Raw genomic sequence first — 13050 nt, forward strand, 5'->3', positions numbered from 1 at the left:
TTTAGCTTAAACACTTTTATAAATCCTAGGTTAAACTTTAATGTTATTTCATGGTCTGGAAATTGAGTAACCTCTTTTTTTCTTTTACTTCTCTATTGACACTGTCATTCTCCACCATTGTGTATCAATCACAAAATTTGGAAATTTATGTATGTATGTTTGTTGTTATTCATGTAAAAACCATATTGTCTATTTTTATGGTGAAGTCATCTTCTATTTCTCCCTTATTTTCAATCTTAATATACACTTTATTTGAGTATTGGACTAATATTGTGTTATTTGTTCAATTGTCGGATCCCTAAAGATCATCTAACTTTTTGGATAAAACTACTAGATGTACTGAAATTTATGTAATTTTCCAAATCTAATAGTAATTGTGTTTGTTTACCCTCCAAATAGTCGTCGTGGTTTTTTTTAAAATTCATTTTTAAGTGTATCTAATAGTTTTGACCAAAACAACTAGATATATCTAAACTCATAAAATTTTACAAATAACTTTTTTTTGTGTTGCATCAAACCTCTTGAGTCATTATATTTTTCTATTTGTCTTTTAATATCATCTAAAAGTTTTGATCGAAAATTTCTAAACAAGCCATCTTCGGAGTTCATCTTCATAGAAGGCCACCATCATCCATCGCAACCAATGCTCATATCCGCAGATCTCAGATAGGATCACCTCTAAAATCATAATATGCTTTAGTTTTTCTATTTGGTCCAAAAAGTTCATAAAGGAATTTTGGATAAAACTTCACATAAAGCTACACTAGTTATATTTAACAATCAATATCCCTTATAACCTCAAAAGTCATCTTGCCTTCTTTTTTTTTTTTATTTGACAAGTTTAGATTCATCTAATAGTTTTGACTAAAATTGTAGATGAAACTAAACTTATCAAAATTTTGAAATAAATATTCTATTGTGTTTCTTAGAGCTTATGTACCGTCATTATATGCTATTATTTTCCAATTTTGATAAGATTGTCCATTCACCAAATTTAAAATTAATAGCATATATAAAATGATTATATTGTGTTTCTTAGAGCTATGCAATCATTCTATGCTATTATTTTCCAATTTTGATAAGGTTGTCCTTTCATGAAAATTTGAAAATAATAGTAGAAAATGATTCCATAAGCGCAAGAAACATAACAAAGAGCTTGTTTGTCATACTTAATCAATTTAGTTCCATAGCCATCTTTGTCAAAACTATTAAAAGAATCTAAACTGATCAAATTTTAAAATGAGCTCTTTATATATTATGTTATTTGGAAACCACTAGAGTCTTTTTACCTGTTAAGTGAATTGTATCTTTTTCTTGTTAAGTTTTAGTATGATAAATTCCTCATCATCAAAATTTTCTACCAGTTTTAGCATCTTCGAGGCATACATGAAAACTCCTTCAGCATGATGTTCTAAATTACTTGTTGATTAGTAAGTGCCTTAAGTTTTGTAGCAAGACTAACAATCAAATTCTATATGGCGGTATGAACCTATCCATATAAACCATAGAAATGGATTTCATAGGTCTATTTCAAAACAAGTATTTTAATTTTGCTACTCATCGCAGTACTATGGGTTTCCAACTACATTGAAAGAATGAGGATGTGAAGGAAACCACAAGAGAAGTACAATGAACTCGTTGAAGTAGTCAAAGACAACATCAAGGTGGGTCACAGAGGAGTCTAAAAATTCATTATTTATTCAACTATTATACAAATCTAATTGATTGAAAAAATAGCAATTAAGGTCAAATTTTTATGATTTTGTTATATCTCCCAAGTCAAATTGCAAATTTTATTAAGCGAGTCGTATACTTTATTCAAACATTGACTGAGTGTTGAGTATCTTCACACTATAATGGCTGCCTCTGATAGCCCTCAACATGCTCTTCTCACTATGACTTATTGAAGAAGTCACACTCTTATACAGGAAAAGCTTCAACCAACACTAAAGTGATATTACCTTTCATCTTAGTGCCGGAATTGGTGTACATATCATTAGACATGTATATTTCTTCCATTGATCTTGAAAAGTTGACCAGTCTTTCAATTATAAGTCGAGATATATTTTTTTGATTAAGAGACTCTTGGTTCAGATCCTTCCATGCTTTCTCTACTATCTCTTGCAGCTTCTTACATGCGTCTTTTTCATTTGTACCATGATCTTTCATGTAACTTTCCACTGTAGAGGCATTATCGCCTCTCCCTTGCTCCCGCTAAAAATTTTTAAATGTAATTGTCAAACATTATTGCTAAACTATTCTAACAAAAGAAGTGTCTAAAATGAATACCTCATATGATGTTATATCATTCAAGATTCTTCCAATTGCACAACAAGCTTCTACGGCCTTGGGAAAACTAGAATGCCAGTCGAATACCTCTTTTGTTGCCACTTCTCCCATACCTACGTAAGAGGCACAAGGGACTAAAGAACACCCAGAGGTAATTAACGAATAATGCAAGTGTTCATCAAGTGATGGCACATGTCGCTCAATACTCCACTTAGCTTCTTCAAGATAAGCTACCGCTATAGCCTTTATCTATGTAAATCAAAGGAAAACAAACTTAGTCTATAAGTTCAATGATAACATAAGCCACTCCTATCAACATACTTGATCTTGAAGATATAGCATACGATATTTCTCATTATGTTCCAACTCTTCTCCAATTTCTTCAAAAGTCTTTAATAGCTTGAGATAGAAATATTTCAAATATTCCGGTAAACTATCAATAGCTTGAGGTTTCCACCTAAATGTAAGAAAACATAAGCAAATACATGATCATGGTATTCACGATCGAGAGAATGAATATGACAATTTATCATTTTACATTATTTCTTACATTTTAAGTAGGACTTGTTTTACAACATTTCTTTCCTTATTGTAGATAGACAATATAACTACAACAACATTATAAAAGGAAACAAGATAATATTAAAATTTTGATGTATGAGAAACTAACCTTTTGATTGCTTCAGTTAATTGTCTGCACTCTTCCAATGTGCCATAGTTATCATAGATATCATCCATAATTGATACAAGAGAAATCACTTTGGAGCAAATCAATCGGGAATGAGAATATTGAGGATCAAAATATAAAGTAAGAACCCAATAATAGCATTCCACAATTCGGTCACGAGTAAAACTTAGTGATTTAGCAAGTGCTAAATCATACCACCATCTTGAAATATGTCATAATAGAAAAAAAAATATAAAGAAGTAAAACAATTAGTTTAAATCACAAATACAAATAAAATGCAAAAAACTTATAATTATGAAAATAGAAGTAACCAACTAACATAATGTATGAAAATTAAATTCATGTAAATAATAAGTAAAAACATTTTCTATTAACTACAAAATGCCCATTTTTAAATTCCTTCCAAATGTCTAACTATATTTACAAATAGATATTTAAGCAAATGTGATGATTATAATGTTGGTGTGTATTCAAAAACATTGGAAAAATAAGTATTTAAATTTACTTACATTGAAATTTTCTTCAGTTCTTCTTGATAAAGAGATTGTAGTAAATTGAAATTCAACTTTGCAAATTCTAATAGGACATTGTTTCGCATTGCACCCTCTTGATAAATAAGTATATATTTTCTCACCAAGAGAATTTTGACTCTTTTATGAAGTGGTAACTCAAGGAAAAGTGTGACCTGCGCGGCTAAAGATTGTTCAAGTTCACTCAATAAGGATATAAGCTGAGGCTTTGCAAAAGACTTGGCTTCATCAAGTATAGTCTCTCCATGTGTTCCAAGATAAGACGCATTATATAAGCTTAATAATCCCTTGGCATCTCCATTCAAGGAAGATATAAAGCTTCCATTGTCACCTTTGAACTTGTTAAAAATATCTACAAGAGTGGGTATGAAATCAATAGTATGTGTTAATAAAAATTATTAGTTATTAGTATACTATAGAAAACTATTAAAAACTAAATCTATCCACTTTATCTTTGTAATAATATGTACTAAAATAGGTTTTCATCTTAATTAAAATAAATCTTCAACCTAGACATTGCCATCAATTTTCCTTTTATCAATATGATCATTGGCACCTCTTTGTTCATCATTCTTTCATTAGAATAAATATGTAAAATTTATAGCTAGCATATTAGAAATTTGAACCAAAATATATTACAATAATTAAAGCCTTTTAACTTTCTAAGATATTGTTTATCATGGCATGCCTAAATTTATTTTATATTTTTTCTGTTTTACAAATAACAACATATGTATATATAGCATAATAATTGTAACCTATTTTTAGCGTTACCTGTAGATACATGATTTCCATGTTGCCTAAGCAATCGAAATCTTAAAGAAGTTTCATAAAGTCCATAGCTCTTATCATCAACTTCATTGATCAATCTTAGTGCTTTATCTATTTCATTCTCAAAATGGTAGTCCAATCCAAGCATTTGAATTGAATCAATCAAATTCATAAGTTGCAATATGTCACTAGTGTCCTTGAACATGCTCTTTACTTGCACCTTTAATTCTTCCACCCTCTTTATCATCCTTTGAGTGGACTCCTACATAATAAAAATTATTAGATATATATCCAACAATATCTACTTGATCACCATCTAGTTTTACTCGGCTAATTAATATATATGTCTCTACCAATCAGATTTCAAGTTTTAAGAACTCCATGAGGAACATTAAATAAACGTGAGAAGGTTATAGATCATACCTCTGCGTGAGAGAGCGAGGAGTTTTGGATAAAATAATCACCCCAAATGCTTGGATGAAATTTTGTTGACTTACGAACCTTTGCTTCTTCATCACCAACAAAAGTTAGAGATTGGTTCTCCATTGTTGTTAGGAGTTGTGGTATTCAGCTACCTTTCTATTGATATTTATAAGATCACATTTCCAATGTTCCAGTTTCCTTCCGGTGTATAAATTGTCTTTTAATTTTAGGGTACTAGAGAAGGAAATAAGTAAAGATATTAATTGAATGCTTCTCAATCTTGACAATAAAGAGGTGGTCCTCGTCACTTTAATGAAAATGAACCAAAAATATTAATATATTTTTTAATGTTTTGGAATTTTACCAAATCTTATTTAGTTTAAGAAAGCATTCCCTTTCTTAATTCAACCTTAATCCACAAGTTTCCTTTTATCAGCCTAAGTGGACCAACATACTTTAACTTATTTAATAAATTTTCAGTCTTCTTTATTACTACACATTGATGATTTCATGTAATTTGATGTATATGCTTATAATGCATTGTTTTTATATAGGAATGAAGTCCTTTAGAAAACCTAACTTTAATTAATGAAACATTCTTTTGAATGTTTTTTCCATATATATAATATCATAACCGTATGTTAATTATTATTTAAGTTTGTATCTTTTTCATGAAGGTTCATGGAAGTAAAATATCTTTTTGATGACGGTTCATGGAAGTAATCGGTATCTTTTTCATGAAGAGTCATGGTACCTTTTTCATCAAGAGCATATAATATATTAGAACCATTTGTTAATGATTTTTAGGAAGCATGTGTGAGAGTGTTTTACGAGAATCTATGAGACCAATTTAATAAATTATTTAAGTTTTTGTTTTTTTCGTGAAGGACCATCGAAGTTGATTATTTAAATAATTGTCAGAACTATATATATATATATATATATATATATATATATATATATGTAAAATATCGAAAAATGACGAATAATGATAAGAGAATTCTTCAGAATTTTTGAAAAATTTTCGGAGACCGTATGCCTTTGTTTACAGGGATAAAATTGGGTTCCGAAAAAGCCTATTTAGGTTTCTCCGTTTAAGCGAGGAAATGTTTTATTTTCTTTTGTTTTTCTCTTTTCTTTTATTCTTCTCCGTTTTCCTTTTTCTCCGTGTGCCCGAGCCATCCCCGAATGCCCGATCCTTGCCCTAACCGGCGGCGGTTTCCTTCTCCCTCGTGTACAAAACCTTGGGCGAGGGATGCACATCTCCTTTCCCTTCACTCTTCTTCAATGCCGATCCTCTTCTTCCCCTTCCTCTCTGATTGACGTCGGCCACACCTTCTCCACCCGATGGCGCCGCACACCCGATGGCGCCGCACACCCGACGCCACTGCCGCCTCCCTTCCTCCACTCGACACTGATCGTTGACCTGTCTATGTGCTAGTGCCCTAGCCTTCGTCCACCGTCGATCGCCTCACAGTCGTCCTCGACAGATCGCCGCCCCTTCTTCCTAATCAGAGTGTAGCCTCGGTATGGGCTGGACTTCGACCAAGAGAAAGGATTCAAGCCCTAGCCTTGATTAATCGTTGTTTCTTCCTCCTTTTCTTGCCGTCACCGCCAGTGTAGCCCTAGCCCGGCCGACCTGCGATTTTTCCCCCTTCTCCTCCTCACTTCTGTCGACGATTTTGGAGGTAAGTGCCATACCAAGTTGTAGTTGGGTTTGATCTCTGTACTTGATCTTGATCCTCTTATTTGTTTCTGATCTAGTCACGGTTGGGGTTGTGAGGGAGAGGAAGGCTCTGCCGTGAAGTATTCCGACAGCAACATTTGGGGTTTTCGGCTTGAATCCTGGCCAACAACACTGGTTCGGTAAGGCAGATTGAGTATGTGAATATGTGAATATGATTTGGGATGTTTGTGTTGAGTTGTTAGCTGATCACAGTGGATTCTGTCACTATTGGTTTCCACAACAACAACTCCTAGTTCCAGTCACTATAGCCCCAAGGCACGTGTCTTCGGTAGTGACTCAACAGCCGGGTATACGGATTTGGGTGAGTCTTGATTTTATTTCATTTCTATAAAGGATGATAATAGTGTGATGTGGATTAGGGTTTTGCCCTAATTTAGTGTTAGAGATTTTATTTAGCTACTTATTTAGATTTAGCTAAATAAAATATACACATTATTTGGTACAGGATTTTGACGCGAGACGTGTATCTCGATTACCGGATTGGATCTTTTTATTGGAGGCGGGTACTTTGACTTTATGTCATTTGATATGCATAGTAGTGTTTTTAACAAATAGCAATGATTATGTTTCTTATCTGCTTCGGTTGGTCACTACCCGATTTGTTACATGCTTGTTTTGTTTATTTGTTATGCACTTCATGTTAGTACCTACCTGATTATATATGCTTATAGGGGTAGTGACACAACCATATTTTTATTATGTTCAGGGCCTAGGTTTTGATACCTTATCTGGCCTATGTACCTAGACCATTGATTAAGTCGATTTGTTCTAGAGTACACAATATATATATGGATAGGTTCAGGATATTTTCTATGCTTAGTGTCATGCACCATCTCGCATGATTGCATGCTGTGCGATAGTCGGCTCCATTATTGTTGAGCACATCGCCAGTTACATGGATCTGCACACACAACCACTCATGGGTTAGTGGTTTTTATCAGGCAGGGTGTGTTGCAGCAGGTGCTCTGTCGGTGCTTCGCTGGTCCACTCATGGGTACCGTGGCGCAGCGTGGTAGCACGTCAGGGATCTCTCCTCTAGACTGGCTCAGGGAGATGAGAGCATTGAGCTCTCCCACTTATAATTTGGGGTAGGAGGATAGGTGTACTCCGACAGCATTCCGTTCACTCGGTCACTCATCAGGAGCACTGATGGCAGAGTGCACGGTTGTCATAGCCCTACCCACTCGGTCTCACCATCGTGTGTGAGATGGCTGACTGGCGTCAGGGGTGACCAAGACATGTCATTGACATCATATGCATGATGCATTTATTGCTTGTGTTTGCTACATTTATTTGCTGAATATTGGATGGATGCATTTGTTTGACATGCATACAGGATTTCTATACCTCTCGGTCTGATGACCTTGTTATACTTATATCTAGGTCCTGGTTAGTAAGGTTTTCTTCTGTTTATTCAGTTGCATTTTATTTTTCTAATATCAGGAGACTGTACGCATGATTACTCCTAGTTGTTATTTTCTTACTATGCACGTCAACATTACCCGCTGAGGAGTTGACTCACCCCGTGGTTATTATTACATTTCAGGTTGAGGTTGTCCGGAGAGTTTCAGTCGCTAGTCCCCTGCAGGTCGCGAGGATGTGTTGTTTCAGACTTTTGGTTCTTATTTTCTTATTGCACTATCTGGACTTGTATTAGTTTACTTTATGGATGTTGTCGATGAGTTTATGTGGATTTGTTTTACTACATGCCTGCCTGGACGGCAGAAGAGGTGAGTGGATTTTGTTTCGTCGTGTTTTGAGCTTTATGGGTGTAGTTGAGTAGGGTTGCTTTGAGTTTTCTTAACACTTCTTTAGTTTGTTTACTATTAAACTACGTGGATGCTTGGTTGTTGCATTTTTATTATTGTTATTGTTCCAGCCGTGTTGGCCGAGGTATATGTGGCCCTGAGGGTAATGTATAAAGTTTCAGATCGTCACCCGTACAGGGGAGATGCTGCCGAAATTTTCTTCGGGCATGGACTACCTGGGGCGTGACAATTTATTTGGTATCAGAGCCAGGTTGGCGATATTTGTTTATTTTCCGTGTTACGGATTTTTGAGAGTATCTAATACCAATTTATTTGATATCAGAGCGGGTTATGAATACCTATTTTTGGTGTTTTGGATTAGCCCAAGTTTGCTAGTAAACTTGGGTACTTATTTTCGGATTTGTATCGATTTCCGTGGGTTTTCTCGTACGAAATTCTGAGATAAAGAGGGGACTGGATAGCGAAGGAATATCTCCAGACAGTAAATCGGTATAAAGGTAAATTTTATAATTTTTATACTTGTAGTGATATTTGTGTTATAACTTAACAGATATGAGGAGATCTACACGAATAGCTGCGAGACGTGGTGCTGGACGACCACTTATGAGGACTTTGGAATCTCTGGACTCGCCAGAGATTCCTACTGGGGTTGAGCTATTGGAGTGTATACTGAAAGCCTAAGTTTTTGTAAACATTTATTTGGAATAAAGAATCACATTTGGTCAAATTATCTACATTTGTTTGTAGTTGTTCAATTAATTTATATTGTAGATAACATAGTATGTGGTGTCACATGCAGAAGATGATGTTATCAGTACATTATAAATTATAAACAGTAGCTCACGACCAAGATGGAAAGGAACAAACCATTAGAAGGTCGTAGTGTAATTAGGTATTAGTTTATCTTGACTATATAATTACACTAGTACACTCAGAGTGTATTGAGTAGGACCATTTGAAGTCGTTTCTTTTATACTGACTTTATAAAGGAACAAAGACCTCGGTTATTATGGAAGTGTGTGCTCTTAAACCTAATATAATAACAAGCACATATATTTGATATTTATTTCTTTAATTTATCAATGGGTGAGATTTAGTTCGATGAATCAATAAACTCGATAAGTTGAGAAATGATATCACTTATAGTGTGTGTTGTTGATTATAGAAGAAAACTGTGTCCTAGAGATACTAGGTTGATAATGTCCCCAAGAGGAGCTCATAAGGATTGTCATGTTAAACCCTGCAGGTGTACTTAGTCCGACATGACGATAAGGTTGAGTGGTACTACTCTTGGACTAAGATATTAATTAAATGAGTTGTCAGTAACTCACTTAATTAGTGGACATTCGATATCTTAAACACAGGGAGACTAACACACTCATAATAAGAAGGAGCCCAAAAATGTAATTTAGGATTGGTGCGGTAGTTCAATAATAGTTCTCTAGTGGAATGAATTATAATTGATAAAATTAAGTTGTGTGTTCGGGGCGAACACGGGATGCTTAATTTTATCGAGAGACCAAAACCAATTCCTCCTCTCGGTCCCTATCGTATCCTCTTATTTATAGAGTTCTATACCCACCTATACCCACCTTCTATACCCACCTAAAGGGGGCCGGCCAAGCTAGCTTGGAATCAAGCTAGGGCCGGCCTAAGCATGGTTTAGGGTGGCCGGCCCTAGCTTGAACCCAAGCTAGAGGGGCCGGCCATAATTAAATTAAAAAAAATATTAATTTTTATTTTTATTATGTGGAAGATATAATTTATTAAAGTGAATTAAAATTAAAATATCTCTCTTGAAAAGGATCTACAAAAGATTAAAGAAAGAGATTAAATCTCTTTCCTTATTTGTAGATTGGAGAAATATTATATTTTCTCTTTAAAAATTATTCACATGTTGAAAAATTAAAATTAGAGAAATTTATTTTATTAACTATGAAGGAATTATTGAAGAGAAATTTTATTTTTAAAATTTACGGAAACAAATTAGGAAGTTTTAATTTGTTAATTGAAACTTGTCTAATTTGCTTCTCTTTGATGTGGCCGGCCAAGACATGTTGTTTTAAGAAATTTTGTTTAATTTTTCTTAATTAATTCATATCAAGGAAAATTAAGGAAATTTTATTGTAATTAAATTTTCTAAATTACCAAGGCCAAGGAATATAAAAGAAGGGGAGGGGGTGCCTTCATGAGACACAACTTCTATTATTTCTCTTCCTCTTTTCCTTGGTGTTGTGGTCGGCCAACCTCTTTTCTTCTCTTCCTCTTTGTGGTGGCCGAATCATCCCTATTGCTTGGAGATCTTGTGGAGGCCGGATACTACTTGGAGAAGAAGAAGAAGAAGGAGAGAAAGCTTGCATCCCTTGGAGCTTGGTTGGTGATTTGTTCTTCATCCTTGGTAAAACTTCTTTGTTGTGGCCGAACCTAGCTAGGAGGAGAAGAAGGTGGTTGGTGGTTTCTCATCTCGGAAGATCGTTGCCCACACAACGTCCGAGGTTAGAAGAGGAATACGGTAGAAGATCAAGAGGTCTTTCTAGAAGGTATAACTAGTAATTTTTCCTTTCCACATCATACTAGTTATTTATGGAAATAATACCAAATACAAGAGGTTTACGATTCTAGTATTTCGAATATGTTTTTCGATGTTGTGTTCTTTTGTTTTATTTTTCCTTGTGATTTGATTGTTCTTTTCGGTTAACCTAAAGTTATTTTAGGAAATTAAATATTAGCTTTCCATAAAAGGTTTTGACTAGTCGGTGGTGGTTGCTCCCATATCCAAGAAGGTCGTGTGCCTCGCCACGTCAGTACTGGGAACTAATTATGGAAATTAATATTTAATGGAATTAATAACTTAAGGTGATTTGGGTCGAACGTGTTAAGTTCCGCAGGAGACCCAAGTCAAAACCTAAAAGAATGAATAGATTAAGTTTTGGATCAAACGTGTTAAGTTCCGCAGGCGATCCAAAATTTAATTTAAAAGAACACATGGTAGCTAGGAAAAGGTTCAGACCTTTGTACAAAATTTTTGTACAGTGGAACCTCTAGGTTTTCCGAGTAGCAACCAACAATTGGTATCAGAGCTAGGATTTTGCCTCTGTGTATTTGGTATTAGTTTAATTATGCACATGTCATACATAATTTAGGCAGGATAATAGTAGGATGTGCTAACTTTGTGGATGAAGGATCCAACTATTATGGCTTATAGTTTTATGTGTGTGATTGGACCCTTGGACATGTCAAGGGCATTTATATGTGTGTGCATGATTGTATTATATAATACAGCAGGAGCTGTATTTAGTTTTATTAGGATTTTATTTTTGATCTAGATACATGTACATTCCTTTTATGGAATATAGGATCAAAATTGTATAATTCTATTTATGTCGCGGATCGAATCTTGCAAAGCGTGGAACCTTCTGAGGACCAGAGGCGCAGCGGAACAAGGAACAAGATGGATACGACAGCTAGACCCGGTAGCGGTGGCCAAATATGGCAGCAGCTTGGGATGACAACACACGGAGGACAACTATAGATAAAAGCCATAATAGTTGAAATTTAGATTTTCTATTTATTGCTTTTATATTGTGTTGTGTGTGCATGTTAGTATACATGTTTAGTAGGCTAGCATAGTTAAAATTCCTCATTTATAAATAACTAAGTGGGAGAGGGATTTGTAAGTGATGCAAACAAGCTTGCGCGTTGGCTCTGAGTGCCTTCCTCCATATCGGATGAGCTTGTTTGTGGATCACTAGAACAGACTTCCATTTTGGATAACTATAGAAAGTTAATTAAGAGCGTGTGATCTTCCCCATCGGAAAGGGTATAATCTTATTAATGGACTTAGTGTCAAGTAATGGTATACACTTAGACACATCTAATAGTATCCTCCCCATTGGAGTCACTGCTATTATTTGTGTGACCAAAGGATACCAACTATTAATTTTATTTGTCAAAAAGTTAGGTTGACAAGATAATAAAATTAATGGGTTAAAACCCTCTTTTTACAAATGTTGAATTTGTATACGTCCACACTATCGTGGGATACAAAATTCACGGTGGTTTGAGGTGTTGGTTAATTTAAAATAGTATTGTTTGAGGAATCAATATTATTCTAAATTTAGAGTTCTGACCAAAAGTTATTTGTGATTCTTAGGATGACTTTCAACCCACTGTCCATCATACTTCAACAGAATAGACTTACTGGACCTAATTACATAGATTGGAAAAGGAACCTGGACATTGTCCTTACTGCTGAAAGCTATAAATTTGTACTGACTGAGCCTTGTCCTGAAGCACCTACTGGTGAATCTACCCAAGAGGAAATTGAATATCATAGGAAATGGGTAAAAGAAGATGAGATTGCGCGGTGTTACATTTTGGCTTCAATGTCAAATGTATTGCAACATCAGCATCAAGATTTACCAACAGCCTATGATATTATGAACAATCTCAAGGAACTCTTTGGTCATCAGGATAGGGCTTCTAGACAAGAAGCCATGAGAAAGATAATGACAGCCACCATGCAAGAGGGTACTCCTGTGAGGGATCATATCCTAAAGATGATGGCTTATCTGAACGAGATACAGATCCTTGGAGGAGAAATTGATGGGGAAACCCAGATCGATATGATCCTCCAAACACTACCTAGAAGTTTTGAGTAATTCCACCTGAATTACAATATGAACAAAAGGGTATATTCATTGGCAGAACTACTGACAGAACTTCAGGCAGCAGAAGGATTGTTTCGTCACAACTCTCATATTCACTATGTTGAAAATGGTTCTACTTCTAAGCCGAAAGGAAAGAAGAAGAAGAAACAAGTTGGTTCAGCAA

General features: G+C 34.9%; 1 protein-coding gene and 1 long non-coding RNA gene across 2 annotated transcripts; one reads left to right on the forward strand and one right to left on the reverse strand.

Moving 5' to 3' along the window:
* Positions 1-1768: 1768 nt before the first annotated feature.
* Positions 1769-4894, reverse strand: LOC122001961 ((+)-germacrene D synthase). Its single transcript, XM_042556956.1, has 7 exons — positions 4702-4894; positions 4282-4540; positions 3487-3859; positions 2960-3178; positions 2611-2746; positions 2290-2538; positions 1769-2214 (listed from the first exon to the last, which is right to left on the reverse strand). The coding sequence occupies exons 1-7, from the start codon at positions 4822-4824 to the stop codon at positions 1921-1923; spliced, it is 1653 nt and encodes a 550-aa protein (XP_042412890.1). The 5' UTR covers positions 4825-4894; the 3' UTR covers positions 1769-1920.
* A 977-nt stretch (positions 4895-5871) lies between these two features.
* Positions 5872-6748, forward strand: LOC122000353. The gene is made up of 3 exons (XR_006117097.1): positions 5872-6389; positions 6466-6567; positions 6641-6748. It is a non-coding gene; the product is annotated as an uncharacterized LOC122000353 (long non-coding RNA).
* Positions 6749-13050: the final 6302 nt, after the last annotated feature.

This window comes from Zingiber officinale, chromosome 7A (genome assembly GCF_018446385.1).
Source record: "Zingiber officinale cultivar Zhangliang chromosome 7A, Zo_v1.1, whole genome shotgun sequence".
Taxonomy (NCBI): domain Eukaryota; kingdom Viridiplantae; phylum Streptophyta; class Magnoliopsida; order Zingiberales; family Zingiberaceae; genus Zingiber; species Zingiber officinale.